This window comes from Mus caroli, unplaced genomic scaffold (assembly GCF_978045245.1).
Source record: "Mus caroli unplaced genomic scaffold, Mus_caroli_1 scaffold_6, whole genome shotgun sequence".
NCBI lineage: Eukaryota > Metazoa > Chordata > Mammalia > Rodentia > Muridae > Mus > Mus caroli.
This window is the reverse complement of record NW_028227261.1, coordinates 142,316,016-142,331,440: the sequence shown is the minus strand read 5'-3', so window position 1 is coordinate 142,331,440 and position 15,425 is coordinate 142,316,016. Positions and strand designations below refer to the sequence as shown.

The window sequence follows — 15,425 nt, the reverse complement described above, 5'->3', positions numbered from 1 at the left end:
TTCTAAGAAAAGGACATGAAAACTAGTGAGAAATGTTTTGAAACGCCATGGTGAGTAAGTTGAAGGGAAACCACTTTTAGATTTAAAAAGCCTGTATTGTATAATGCAGGAGTAAATCATGTTGGCATGGGAGGATGAAGGATGAAGTAATTAAGTCTTAAGAGTCAAAGGTAAACAGTGTGTGGAAAATGGGTTTTTTACCTGCTAAAGGAGGGAGGAATAGCAGAAAATGGGTTTGGACCAGGTCTTTTGATTGGTGAAAAGGTCGAAAGCAGTTGTTAGTTAACAAGGTTGAACTAAGAGAGATATAATCTTCTTAAAACAGAGCCTACATGACAACTCAGAAAGTTACTTAGCCTTAGAGGGGCATCCAATAATTTTTGAGACATTCATTCAGTATGTTTGTGATATAGACATGTGTTTCTAAATGCCTGGAAAGAATCAGTCTTCATAGTTAAGTGCGGTTACTTAATTTTATGTTTTGTTGTTCTGAAAACTCTGTTTTCAGTTTATAAAAATGTTTAGACTCAATAATGAGAATAGCATGTGGTTACATTGACAAGAACTTTCCCTTTTATATTATAATGACAGAAATGGTAGGCATTTACTCTAATATGCTATTTTGGAAGAATGTTAACTGAAGGGGGATAATCAGCCCAGAGCAACATGGGAGGTAGTTGGAGGCTGGCAATTCCCATGGGGTATGTTGAGAGTCTATGAGCATTCTGGTCCAGGTGAATTAAATTCTCATTAAATCTGGGCTGAAATTTCTGTAAATGTGGGTGAGCATCACTACAAGCAGCCTTAACTCAGAACCACACATTCCTCATCTCTCCTCATCTCTTGTCCCCTTCTCCCTACCTATGCTTTCTTTCCTTTTCACTTCCTACTTACATGCTTTTCTAACCTAACAGACTCACATGTACAAAGAGTGAGTGAGTGTGTGTGTGTGTGTGTGTGTGTGTGTGTGTAAGGCATTCCTAGCTGTCCAAGAGATGACAGTGTTGATCCTCTTGAGCAGAAAAACGGTGTATAGGTTTGTCCTGACCGGAGGGGAGTGTGATCTCCATTTTCTTCGGGTTGTGTTGGGGCCTAGGTGGCCATGTGGAGGCTGCTGCTTCGAGGAGCGTCCCAATCTCCGTTTGTGTGGTGTGTGGTAACTGCCAGTGTCTGTCCCTTTGGAAGTACACCACATCCACTCTCGAATGTCCTTTTCTGCATGGGCCACGGGCCTAAAACAAAACAAAACAAAACAACAACCCCCCCACCAAAAAAACCCAAACAAACAAACCATATTCTCCTTCTCTCCACTGTCTCTTTTCTTCTCCCTTTCCCAGAAGATACCTCAATTTCCCCTCCCAAAAACCTCCCAATAGAGAACTAAGGCACGGTGTGATTTGTTGGGACTTGTCACATAGATCAAACAGCACAGTCAAAAGTCACTGAGGGGCAGCTTTCTGTAAAACCGATTTTTGGCAAGGCAGCCTGCAAGTTTTGTTTTGTTTGTTTTCTTTTTTCTTTTCTTTTTTTTTCTTTTTCTTTCTTTCTTTTTTCTTTTCTTTTCTTTTTTTTTTTTTTTGAGACAGGGTTTCTCTGTGTAGCCCTGGCTGTCTTGGAGGTCACTCTGTAGACCAGGCTGGCCTCGAATTCAGAAATCCGCCTGCCTCGAACTCAGAAATCCACATGCCTCTGCCTCCCGAGTGCTGGGATAAAAGGTGTGCGCAGTCGCTGCCCAGTGCAGGCCTGTGATAAATACAGATTCCTTTTATCAGTTTGTACAACTGTAGCTTTTTTGTTTGTTTGTTTGTTTGTTTGTTTGTTAACAGAAACCTCAGCAGCGAAGGATAAAGAAATCTCAGTTACCCTCTTTCACATCTTTTCCTTACCCTGAAAAGAAAAGAAGAAACCGGTTTGATTTGTATATCTTTGCTTTTGCCTTCCGCGGATTAGAATTTTTCAGGGGTGGGTCCGGGCTTACAGAATGGATAGGACACGGAATGATCATGCACAAAAGCTTTATATTACCTAAGGAAAAGCCTTCCTCCAGTCCCCTAACCACTGCAAGCGGCTCTGTGCATCTCTGCACAAGCGAGTCCAGAGCGCCCCTGCTGTGGGTTGGATCTGAACTGCGCATGAGCAGAGAGACGGTGCATCGGTTTGTCCGGACCGGAGGGGACCGTGGTCTCCATTTTCTTCCGGCCGTGTTGGGGCCTGGTAGGCCGTGCGGAGACTGTGGCGTCGAGGAGCGTCCCTTCTCCGTTTGTGTGGTGTGTGGTCACTGCCCAGAGCGAAGCACTTCTCAGGGTGCCGGGCATGGGGGAAGGGAGGGGGTGAGAGCCGGAAGCACGGGCTTGCTGGGCGGGGGGCGAGCGCGGCTGGTGCGGTTAGGGCCGCGCTCGCTGACCCCCGACTTCCTCCTGTCAGCCTCCGTGTGGCGGCGAGTGAGCTTCCTGGGATCTTGACAGCGAAAATCTCGGAGCAGCGCCTAGGTATTTCTTTTCTTTGCCATGCCCACGTTGGTAGCGGCGCGGGAAAGGCCGGCAGGCCGGTTTTCTCGGGCTGGAGGTGCGCAGAGCGGCGCGGTGAGGTTGGGAGCCAGTCCCCTCGGGCGAGCTGGGGTGGTGCGTTTGTCCTCAGGACCACGGAGCGCAAAGGAACGCGGGTTGGGCGGTCCTGGTTAATTTGAAAGCCGATTCGGGCACCGAGTCTGGGGACAGTATCGGATCCGACCTAGGATGTTGGCCTGGCGCTAAAAGAAGGAAACTCTGATCTTTGGCTCGGAGCGTGGACTAAGTCGAGTCGCAGTCTTCGGAGGATTTCCCCATCGACGATGATGGATAACGGGGGAAGCGTGTGTCCTGTGGAATCGTCTTCACTTAACGGTTCCTGACCCGGAACTATGGCCCTACGTGGTCATGACGCCTTTTAATTTTAAACATCTACATCATAAAAGGCAGATCTTATCAGAATATTTGTGGATTGAGGTAGATTTTCTGCAAGGAAAATTCTTATTTAGGATTTTAATGGTTCTTGATACTGGGTAGTAAGAACGTTGGAGGCACATAGTAAAACTTGTCTCTCTTGCCAGGTCTGGAAAATGGCTATGTTAGTTAAAATCAAGTGGAACTGACATTACAGCTCTTAAGTCCAATCTACTGTTTTCCTCTGCATCATGATTAAAAGATGCACACATAAGATCATTTATTTAAGGTGATCTAAATGGAAGGATGGCTTGGTAAAATTAGCAACATTGTTTAACTTATGTTTCTCATTAAATGAAATTTCAAGGATCCCCTTCCTTTTCGTAGCAGTTCAGTAGAGGACTGACAGCAGTGGCATCACTAAACAACAGGGTTATTGTGTTGTTCGATATTTGTGCAATGGCATCCAAAACTAGGACAGGATAATTTGTGCTTGGATTTTGGCGCAGGCTGATGTGTCAGTAGACTTTCTGGAGATTGTAAGGAAATAGTGTATACTTTGAGTCTCTGAGATGTTCTCTTAGACGTTCCTGATTGTGGGCGAGTGATACCTTACCCTGCTATGGCAAGGACATGAAAGTGTAAACATTAGCTTTTATTTGGCAAATTAAAACAAACTTATGGTCCGTTGGATTGGAATTGAATAGCTTCGTGCCTGTGAAACTGCTTAATGAAGAAGATTTTAGTTAAGACAAACAGAAAAGGTGATTTTTAAGTCAGGATGTGTTGTGAGAGGCAACTTTAAACTGGTATGTGCTTTTTTCCTTGACTGTCTCAGAATTTATGTATTTGTAGCCGAATTCTTATCCTCGGGGTATATAGCTCTTTTTGGATTTGAAAAAGTTTAAAGACAGACAAATTGAAAAGCAGCCAATTCAGTTTCCCTAGGAGTCTTAGAATTTGGATGTGGACAGGTTTCAAGGAGCCGTTTATAGTTTTCTTTGAAGGTTGTGAATATTGACTTGTTGAAATCAAACTTACAGGTTTCTTTTCATTTGTTTGGATCTAGTGTATGTATGCTTTATATTTTGTACTGCAAAGATTTTAATAACAAATCTCAATAATTTCCATATGTAGTGTACTACATACAATGTAGTTCCATTATTTTACTGATTAACTTTTGGTTTAAGCATTTAATCTGTAGACCCTCCCCACCTGTTTGTTAAAGACAGCTTTTCAAACTTGAAGATAAATTTTATTTGCAAACTAATACTAGTTACAATGATTATTTTTTCAACTTTAAAAAGTTACTTGGTAAATATTGTTTGGTTGTCTGTGAAAGTGCTACTAATAAGTTTTCCTAACAATATGAAGCTGAGTAGTTTTTTCTTTAAATAATAGATATTGGCAATCCCAATATTCCAAACTAATAAGTCTTTATATATTTACTTTTCTATATTATTATTAAGGGTTTCATAATGTAAGTGTGTAGGATAGTTTTTAAAAGTGTCTGTTGCAGAGTTAAACTCATAGTTGGTACAGTGTGTGTTTTTGTGTATGCCTGAGATAAATTTTAGTAGCCTACTGACTCTTGTAAGTGTATGAAATGAGTAACATTGAATATTTTAAGTTTTTCTTTAGGGAAGGTATAGTATTTTCCTTAATTACATCATAATGACATTTATTTCTGTATTGATAGTATGCAGAACTAAAATTTGGATCCATATGGTAGCCATTGGTTTGGATTTATTGTATAATATTGATAGTTTTGGAACTTTGGTAATTTTATTCACTATAGCATTTTGAATTGTTGCTTTATTCAATTTAGTGTTATGTTTTGCAAGGGTGCAGAATGGCATGTGAGTTGGATATAAGTATGAACTACATGTTTGGATCACTGTTAGGTAAAGTGATGTGAGGCTGTTAAAAATACTTGGTCTCAAAACTGATGTTTTACTCCTGAAATAGATTTTAAGTACATGTAAAACTTCAGTATATTAGCATGTGATAAGCTAGGACTTTATTTAATAATAGAATTCAATGGGCTTTGAAATATTTATATACTCATGTATAGACCACTACTCTCAAAACTATCTAATACTTTCTTCATATTCGTTTCAAGCAAGTTCCAACCAAGTAGTATAGCTTTGATCACACTTTTTTTTTTTTTCATTGTACCTCCCAATTGTCTGTTCTGGTGTTATAGTTCCTTTTGCCGAAGTGTAATCAGTTTCCCTTTAGGACAAAAAAGACTACTTATAATGGCTGCACTTGTGATACCTTATATTGTTTTACTTTAATAGGTAATTCTGAAATGGATATCAGGCATTGAGATTGATTGCAGAGTTGAAAGATTAATTATATTTCATTTTCTTTCCACAGTTAAGTTGCTTTTACAGAATAAACAGGTTTGCAAGAAATAAAAGGCAAAGGTAAGACATCAGAGTGTAAGGCTTCCACAGAAGTGTGACAAAATCAGACAGATTAGTGGATCCTTGTACTCATTATTCTGTTGTTTACATGGTGACCAGTTGATAAAGTGTTAGGCAGCTGAATATCGGGAGCAGAAGTTGTATTCTGACCGTCGTTGGCTTTTCTGGATGTGTAAACTCTATTGTGGTTAGTGAGAGGCAGACTGCATAGGACTCAGTGCTTCTAAAGGGTCTCAAAGTAGTTTTGTCTTGTTGTGAAGTAGCATTTGGCAGACTTACAAAGGAAGATTTGATATTTTGATGATCCTATTGAATAGGGTAGGTGATGTGAAAATGTTTAAGGCAGTTGGTTTATTTGTATGTTTATATAGGAGAACATGCATTTGTTTTAAGAGTTAGATAACATCAGGTTTTCTGTGGATTGGTATTTTGTTTTCCATTTACGAATGCTGAAGAAGGCAGGAACCAGGTAATTATTAAGCTAGTTTGTGCTAAGGTACTGCAAAATAAGACTTGCTATTATGTGTACCTTTTTGTCTGCAGGTCATTATTGCTGTGGCTTGAGCTCAGCATGGCTGTAGTCATCCGTTTACTGGGGCTTCCTTTTATTGCGGGTCCTGTGGATATCCGTCACTTCTTCAAGGGATTGACTATTCCTGATGGAGGAGTGCATATAATCGGAGGGAAAGTTGGGGAGGCTTTTATAATTTTTGCAACAGATGAAGATGCAAGACGTGCCATAAGTCGCTCAGGAGGGCTTATCAAGGATTCATCTGTAGAGCTTTTTCTTAGTAGCAAGGTAGAAATGCAGAAGACCATAGAAATGAAAAGAACTGCTCGAGAAGGAAGAGGGAGACCAGGATCCGGGGCATCAGGGGTTGGCAACGTGTTTCATTTTATTGATGCTCTGAAGGAAGAAGAAAGTTATTCTGGATATGGCTCTTCGGTTAATCGAGATGCTGGGTTTCATACAAATGGTACAGGACTTGACTTAAGGCCAAGAAAGACCAGGCCATTGAAGGCTGAGAATCCTTACTTATTTCTACGAGGTTTGCCTTACTTAGTAAATGAAGATGATGTCCGTGTCTTTTTCTCTGGTTTGTGTGTAGATGGAGTAATTCTCTTAAAACATCATGATGGCCGAAATAATGGTGATGCTATAGTAAAATTTGCTTCATGTGTTGATGCTTCAGGAGGTCTTAAATGCCATAGAAGTTTCATGGGTTCAAGATTTATAGAAGTCATGCAGGGTTCAGAACAACAGTGGATTGAATTTGGTGGTACTGCAATTGAGGGAGGTGACACTCCTCATATGAGATCTGAAGAGCATTCTCCTTCAAGAAGGATTAATGGTGGACATTTTTGGAAACGGTCTCATTCAAAATCTCCTAGAGCACGTTCTCGCTCTCCTTTTGGATTTTATGTTCACTTAAAAAATCTGTCCTTAAATACTAACAAAAGAGATTTAAGGAATCTCTTTAGAGATACTGACCTGACTAATGACCAGATTAAGTTTGTGTATAAAGATGAAAGAAGAACACGCTATGCCTTTGTGATGTTCAAGAATCAAAAAGACTATAATACTGCCCTGGGTTTGCATAAGACTGTTTTACAATATCGTCCAGTTCTTATTGATCCAGTGTCTAGGAAGGAAATGGTGAGAATCATTGAATGCTACGAGAAGAAGAGACCAGAGTCTTTAGAGAAAGAAAGGCCAGGACGTGTTTCACAAAAGTACTCTCAAGAAGGCTTCTCTGGCTCTGGTCAGAAGCTGTGCATATATATAAGAAATTTACCATTTGATGTTACAAAAGGTGAAGTGCAGAAGTTCTTTGCAGACTTTTCTCTTGTTGAGGATGACATTTATCTGCTTTGTGATGACAAGGGAGTTGGTTTGGGAGAAGCACTGGTGAGATTTAAATCAGAAGAACAAGCCATGAAAGCTGAACGTTTGAACCGACAAAGATTTTTGGGGATAGAGGTGTTGTTAAGAGTTATATCTGAGGAACAAATGAAGGAGTTTGGTGTAAATTTTTCCTGGTTGTCTAATGAGAGGACACAAGCCTGTTCCCAGTCACATGGTGGAGATGACTGTTCATGTTTGTTTGACTTAAAAGATCCGTCATCCTGTTCATTTGGCCAGTCTGAAAGCCTTCGTTATCATCCAAAAGACTTAAGGAAAATGGGTCATTACAAGCATCCCCAAGGTTATTTCCGGCAGTCTGACAGGCGCTCTCCTGAGGACTTCAGGCACTCCCCAGAAGACTATAGGCGCCCCTGGGAGGAGCATACCAGCCACTCTAGGGAGGAAGACTGGAGACTGCCTCTGGAGGATTGGAAATGGCCACAGGAAGATGGTTTTAGGCAGTGTCATGAAAAAGATCATAGGCAGCTAAGAAGCCCTTGGGAAGAAGACTTCAGAAGGCCATCTCAGGAGCACTTCAGGAGATCCTATCAGGAGCACATTAGACGGCCACCCCAAGAACATTTCAGGCGTTCCCGAGAGGAAGATTTCAGGCATGTGGCTGATGAAGACTTCAGGCAAGCTTCTGATGAGGACTTCAGGACCTCCCAAGAAGATTTGAGATATCCCACTGATGAGGACTTTAGGCGGGTGTCTGTGGAAGACCTCAGGAAAGTTCCAGAGAAGGACCTTCGACTTCCTAAAAATTTTAGATCTCCTGGAGAGGAGTTTTGGACCCCACCTGATTTCAGAGGTCAACATCCTTTTGTGAACTTTGATCACCTACAAAGTGGCAAATTTGATTTTGAAAAGTATAAATTTGGAAGTTTTCCTGATACAAAAGTTATGTCTGATCTAAATTTAAATTGTGTTTCAGGTAAAATAATTCCTGTCAAGATATCCAATCTTCCATTCAAAGCTAATGCTAATGAAATTTTAGACTTTTTTCATGGTTATAAAGTCATACCTGATTCCGTTTCATTACAATACAATGAGCAAGGATTACCTATAGGAGAAGCCATTGTTGCTATGACAAATTATAATGAAGCTCTAGCTGCAGTTAAAGATCTAAGTGGTAGACCAGTTGGTCCCCGAAAAGTTAAGCTTAGTTTGCTTTAGAGGGCCTTTCTAAGTAAACAGTTTTCTTCCACAGTATTCATGCAGTGAAAGTAAAGTTTTTTATAGAGATGAAAAATTTTATTTTTAACTTGTGAATAGAAAAAATTTGTTATGTAAATCTCGTTTCTTTTTGCTTATAAATGGACATTCTTTTACCCCCTACTTTAAAATTAAAAATATTCCGTTCTTGACAGGTGGGAGAGAATTTCTTGAATTCTTTGTTTTCATTTTTTACTTTGTTTTTATTTTGTTTTTAATCATAGAAGGAAATGAACACTGACTGATGTCTTAGTCAGGCCTTCCATACCTACATAAACATCATGACCAAGAAACAAGTTGGGGATGAAAGGGTTTATTCAGTTTACACGTCGATGTTGCTGTTCACCAAAGGAAATCAGGACTGAAATTCAAGCAGGAGCTGATGCAGAGGCCATTGAGGGATGTTCTTACTGGGTTTCTTCTCCTGGCTTGCTCTGCTTGTTTTCTTATAGAACTCAAGACTACCAGCCCAGAGATGGTACCACCTACATGGGGCCCGCCCACCTTGGTCATTAATTGAGAAAATGCCCCACAGCTGGATCTCATGGAGGTAATTCTCCAGCTGAAGCTCCTTTCTCTGTGATAAGTGCAGCTGTGCTAGGTTGACATACAAAACCAGCCAGTACACTTGACCCCTTGTCAACTTGACACACAAACACATCACTATTAAGCCTCATCCCTTACTTTCTTATTCTTTCCGAAGATCTAAATAACTTTAAAAACCCCATAGTCTTTACATATTAAAAGTTCACTTCCTTTAAAATATCAAATATCTTTTAAAATCTGAAGTCTTTTTATATGAAAAGTCTCTTAACTGTGGGCTCCACTAAAATACTTTTCTTCTTTCAAGAGGGAAAAATATCAGGGCAAGGTCACAGTCAAAAGCAAAATCAAACTCCAGCGGTCCAATGTCTGGGATTCACTCACCATCTTCTAGACTCCTCCAAGGGCTTGGGTCACATGTCCAACCCTGCCCATTATAGCACACAGCTTGTCTTCTAGGCTCCAGCTGCCTATACTTCACTGCTGCTGCTGTTCTTGGTGGTCATCTGATGGTACTGTCATCTCCAAAACATTGCTGTCTTCTACTATATCTATGCTCCACCTACTGCCTCTCATAGGCTCTCTTCATGGTGCCAAGCCTCAACTCCTTTGCATGACTCCTTCAGTCCTGGACTATCAATTGCAACTGAGTCTGCACCTTCACCAATGTCCTTCCACAGCCTCTCACAGTGCTGAGCATCAGCTGCTCTTCATGACCCCTCATGACTTCAAAAGCAGTACTAGTGTCTGACTCTTACACATTACCAAGTCCAGTTGCAACACAAGGTACAACCTTTGCTATCTCTGGAACACACTGCTCTTTGTGCTCTTAGAAAACACTTCCCAGAAGATTTCACCTCAATGGTGCTGGTCTCTTTTTAGTTGCTGCTAATTCCTTAGCTCCAGCTAACCAGCATCAACAGTCCCAGTAATACAAAGGTTTGCTTTAGTGGTTCAAGTATCTTGTTAATCACAGCTGATTCTTCAGCCCCAGGTAATCCAAACCTCAGAATCTTCACAATCAAAATAGCAACAGCCCTGATAAAGAGTCTTTACTCTTCCCTCTGAAATTTCACAAGCCAGGTCTCCATCTTCTGCACTGTTCTCAACATTATCTTCTAATCTCCTACACAACATCCCACAGAGCTCTTAACATCGAATGGATCTTCTAATCCAAAGTTCCAAAATCCTTCCACGGTCCTCCCCAAAACTTGGTAACATTGTCACAGGAATACCCCACTATGCTGGTACGATTTTGTCTTAGTCAGGGTTTCTATTCCTGCACAAACATCATGACCAAGAAGCAAGTTGGGAGGAAAGGGTTTATTCAGCTTACACTTTCATGTTGCTATTCACCACCAAAGGAAGTCAAAACTGAAACTTAAGCAGGTCAGGAAGCAGGAGCTGATGCAGATGCCATGGGGGGATTTTCCTTACTGGCTTGCTTCCCCTGGCTTGCTCTGTTTGCTTTCTTATAGAACTCAAGACTACCAGCCCAGAGATGGTACCACCTACATGGGGCCCCCCTCCCACTTGATCACCAATTGAGAAAATGCCCCACAGTTGGGTGTCATGGAGGTACTTCCCCAACTGAAGCTCTGTGATAACTCCAGCTTGTGTCAAGGTGACAATATAAAACCATTGAGTATAACTGATTAATCAGCTTTGGCACTTTCATTGCTACTTGCCTGTAAAAGTGTTTGTGGAGACATTGTGAGACTGTCTCCTATGAACTTTAACTAGTCCAAAAAATGAACTTACTGTGAAGTGAAATTTTCTCATGTGATGCCTCAGGAAAATCTCAAAATTTGTATTCACAACTTTGTAAAGTTTTATAAAAATAAAATTGCACTTGAAATCCTTACTAACTTGTATTTGTGTAACAAGGACAAAGCCAAAAGAATTGCTCTGGGTAGTGTGAGCTTCTCAGCAGCTATATTATAGTATGCGCTGAGCAGGACATCTAATCTGTACTAACGATGTACAGGTCTATGATTTCTTCAACACCATTTTATCTTAGCGCTGGGCTCTAGGTTTTATACTAAATAGATTGCTGAGTTTACACAAAATGTTCAGAAGACAGTAAAATAATCTGTTTAGGGTAATGGGAACTCTCAGGCTGGGGAAGAATATGAATTTTTCTAGGAGGAACTTAGTGGTGGTTCATTGTATTCAGTAGTTAACTCAGACTCAATAAATACAGATTTCTGAATGAATTTTGACTTTTTTGATACTCATTTTCTTTTTGTATTCAATTAGATTTTCCTTGTTCACAATAATAGAACTAGCTGACAGTGGATACTTATATTAGCCAATAAGCACTTTATGTGTATGATCTCAATGTTTATTATATCTATATTTTATAAATGAGAAATGAAGTTTAGAAAGTCAAACAAGGTGCCTGAAGTCAGACTATGTTAGGAAACCAATTTCAATACCAGCACATTCCTGATTATACCCTGTATATAAATATTTTTTGTTGTGTTATTTTCTTACATCATGATAAAAATATTTTTAGGAGTATCTATTTGCTTTTAAAGTTGCATTTAAAGAGTGATAAAAAGTATGGTATTTAACTACGCCTTTAATCCCAGCACTCGGGAGGCAGAGGCAGGTGGATTTCTGAGTTCGAGGCCAGCCTGGTCTACAAAGTGAATTCCAGGACAGCAAGGGCTACACAGAGAAACCCTGTCTCAAAAACAAACAAACAAACAAAAACAAAACAAGAATGAGAAAAAGTATGGTACTTAACTGTTGTTAGCTAAATTGAGGAGAAAGTGACTTAAAGAATTTATATTGGTTTCCAAGTCAAAATTCTTTGTTTTCTTTTTCTTTTTTTTTCAAAGATTTATTTATTCCATGTAAGTACACTGTAGTTGTCGTTAGACACAACAGATGATGGGGTGTGACATCTCATTACTGATGGTTGTGAGCCACCATGTTGTTGCTGGGATTTGAACTCGGAACCAGTCAGTGCTCTTATGTGCCAAGACATCTCACCAGCTTCTTTGTTTTAATTTTGTGATTTTTATAGTTTATATAAAACAGTTTTACACACTTTGTTCAACCAGACATTTCTCACACTGAGTAATTATGTACAAAGTTTATTTTTTAATTCCGTATATCATTTTGCTATTGTAAAAGTGTACAATACTTTCAGTATTCTGAATGAACATTCAGTCACTTAAATCTGAAGCCTGCATAAGTTTCTGTTTTTACTAATAAATATCCTACTTATAAAACCGTAAATATTGTTTGAAAAAAAAAAGACATAGTCTTCAAACTAGTAGGATTTTAAGGTAGAATGAAACATTTGGAATGTCTAAGCCAAGCACAATGAGACAACTAAGATAAAGCTTAAAGTGAAAGATTATTAAACATGTAATTGTTTCTCAAACTGGCCTGGGGTAGAATGGTAGACTTGGGTAGAGAGCAGCTGTTAATCAGAAGCACTGTGTCTTGATATTTGTTCACTTAATCTTTTATAGGAGTCAGTGATTTGCAGGTGTGTATGTGAACCATGTGTCTGTGGAGCTAAGCAGAGTTCATGAGATTCCCTGAAACTGGAACTACAGACAGTTGTGAGCTCTACAACAGCAGTTTGTGATCGCAATTGCTGAACCATCTCTCCAGTTCATACCTAGAAAGTAAACTTAAACCTGTATGATACGTAAAACCGTCCTAGAAGTGTTCATTCACCAAGCAGCTAAGAATATTGTTAAAAAGCAGTGACTTTTGAGCCTTATTACCTATTAGGCAGTGACCTTGTCACTTTTACTTTTACATTATGCATTAGCAGCTGATGTTCAGAACTATCAATCAGATAACCTTAGTTTTTCTTAGAGATGTAAAAGTATAGGCTTTTTAACAAGTTGGGGTTGTCTGTTTTGGGGGAGTTAGGGGGTGCTGGGAATGAACCCCAGGGCCTCAAAATGCATTTCAGACTAAATGCTAACCACCAGCCCAGTTTTCACATTTTTAATGTAGTTACATGGTTTCTGGTTGTGTTAATAGTCATAAAATAGCTTGATTTTTGCCTTGCTTCCCTTAAAATGTGATATATAATATTCCTTTTATTTTTATAAACTTGTTTATATAAAGAATCTTAATTTTTATATTCTTTTGTTTTGACGGTCTTATGTAGACAATGTTAGTCCTGAACTCACTGAAGCCAAGGATGACAACTGTTCCTCCTGCTTCTGATTTCCATGTAGTGGGAGAACAGGCTCCTGCCACCACATTTGTTTTTTTTTTTTTTGGGGGGGGGTTGGTTTTTCGAGACAGGTTTCTCTGTATAGCCCTGGCTGTCCTAGAATTCACTTTGTAGACCAGGCTGGCCTCGAACTCAGAAATCCCCCTGCCTCTGCCTCCTGAGTGCTGGGATTAAAGGCATGGGCCACCACGCCCGGCTAACACATGTGTTTTTAGAATCTTTCTTGATCATATTGGTGGTACTCGTCTCTTCTCTTGGGCAAACTGGGATACAGTCCTGACCAATTGCTCAGAACCCATCTCTACTTGGTTCACAGGCACCACTGGTAGAACATTTCTTTTTAACAAGGTAGTTAACTTGCAGTACATTGAAGTTCAAGATCAGGTCATGCCACATGGTTTGAAATGTGAGCTGCAAAATAGTAAACTGGATGGATCTATGAGTTTGCTACTGAAGATTGCCAGTGTTATAAGGAAGGCTGTGTGATCCTGGAACGTGCACTAGTTTGAAAGAGTGAAGGCTTTGAAGAGCACATACCATCTGATTACTCTTGAAGAAAAAAGGTAAGTCCATCTTTTCCCAGGTCTCCTTTACTGAACTGTGGAACAAGAGATTGTGAGAAATGCCAGTTGTGTTGAGGCAAAGGCAGGCAGAGAAAGCCTGTCTGAAAAAAACAAACAAACAAACAAAGAACCAAAAAAAAGAAAAGGAGGTTGTGAGACTCTAAAATGGAACTTTTTTTTTTCAATTTTGTATTTTCCATCCAACAGTGTGTAGAGAGAATTTTATGCATATGCTGTTTTTTCCCTGTGTTTACTTCTTGAGGCAGAAGAGTTTGCAGCTACATGGTGGGCTATGTGAGGGGAAAATGGGGTAAAAAGAGGGTTTATGTGTACATTTTGAGTGGAAAGTATGTCAAAGCATGGTTTTCAAATTTACTTGGGCTTCATTTAAAATTTTCTTTTTAACCCGGTTATTCACTTAATTTGCTAGCTTCAAGAAGAGATCCAAATCTGTGCCCAGCATTGGAGGCTCAGTGTTAGCATGACTTGTGCTGGCCACTGTGCCATCTTCTTGTTGGAGAGGAACTCTAGCACCAAAACCCATTCTTCGTGTTAGTCTTGACCTACAGATGTCACCATCACTAGCTCCTTGTCACCGTGGACTTGGTGTTGATTGGAAACTTTCTGAAATGGGGCAGAACTGCTTGGTTGTCTTTTCCCATGTAACTTAAGCATAGTAATATAAATGATAATTGGTGGTTGGAAGAAGGAAAAAAAAAAAACATTTTTTGAGAACACTAACTGCCCAGAATTGCTTGCTGCCTTAGACATTAACTTGAAAGATAAGTCAGTTAATGCTTCAGAAAAGTTACTGTTTGTTGAGCAGCATCAGAAATACCGTAGCTATTTCCTCCTAAAATCCAATTTTAATTCTGACCAAGAATATATAAAATTTCAGTAACAACCTGACTTCCTTAATACCTACCTAGGGGCTTTAAAGTAGTCTTAGGCATTTCACCTTAGAATGTTCCAAGGTAATTTGAAAAGTATTCTCAGGAAGCAATTCTTTGTTGAAAACAAACTTTTCTGTTTTGATCATTGCTTTGAGAGTCATAAAAGCATGGTTCTTTACCAAAAGAAAATGGTAAGATATAACAAACATTTTGTAGCTTTAGGAGTAAAGTATAGACATGTTGACAGTGGTGGCTTGATAAGACAGTAGAGTGTGTTTAATGCTTTATGGCATTCTAAGATAAGGCAACATTTCTAAGAAAGTACCTGCCTTCCAATTATTAATAACTTATACAAGTAGAATGTGCAGAGCTGTTGAGTGAGAGCAGTTTTGTTTGAAAACAAGAAAGGTTGAATGTGGCCTTTTAAAATTAGAATGTAATCATTTATATATACACTTATAAAATCTGTTATCAGTATCTCAAATCATTACTGTGTTCAATTTTAGTTGAAAACACTAAATTTTCATACCAGATGATGAAACATAAGGTTATATAATAAAAGTAAAAGAAGCAGTGTGTTTACTTAAGGCATTAGGGCATAGGATTATTAACTGACCTCTTCTGGTAATCAAAACCTCAAATTTTATCCTACAAGAAAGTATGAGGCATTATTAAATCTTTTGTTACTCACATACTTTTTTCACCTTTAATAGGTATGTGATTTTGTGTGTCACACATG

At 39.4% G+C, this 15,425-nt stretch overlaps 1 protein-coding gene and 1 pseudogene across 8 annotated transcripts; both read left to right on the top strand.

Moving 5' to 3' along the window:
- Window positions 1-2,054: 2,054 nt before the first annotated feature.
- LOC110292389 (RNA-binding protein 12B-A) lies at window positions 2,055-13,414 on the top strand. Of its 8 annotated transcripts, none has more exons than XM_085839472.1 (3): window positions 2,055-2,267; window positions 2,425-2,489; window positions 5,897-12,482. In XM_085839472.1, exon 3 carries the CDS (start codon window positions 5,925-5,927, stop codon window positions 8,433-8,435), a length of 2,511 nt encoding a protein of 836 aa, XP_085695598.1. In that variant the 5' UTR covers window positions 2,055-2,267; window positions 2,425-2,489; window positions 5,897-5,924; the 3' UTR covers window positions 8,436-12,482. The 8 variants fall into 8 exon arrangements, 5 of the variants coding, with proteins under 5 accessions (XP_085695598.1, XP_085695596.1, XP_085695595.1 ...); XM_085839470.1 differs by having other exon boundaries at window positions 5,304-12,482; XM_085839469.1 differs by adding an exon at window positions 5,304-5,353 and having other exon boundaries at window positions 2,055-2,489.
- LOC147004408 (protein yippee-like 5 pseudogene) lies at window positions 10,997-15,416 on the top strand (annotated as a pseudogene).
- The last annotated feature ends 9 nt before the right edge of the window (window positions 15,417-15,425 follow it).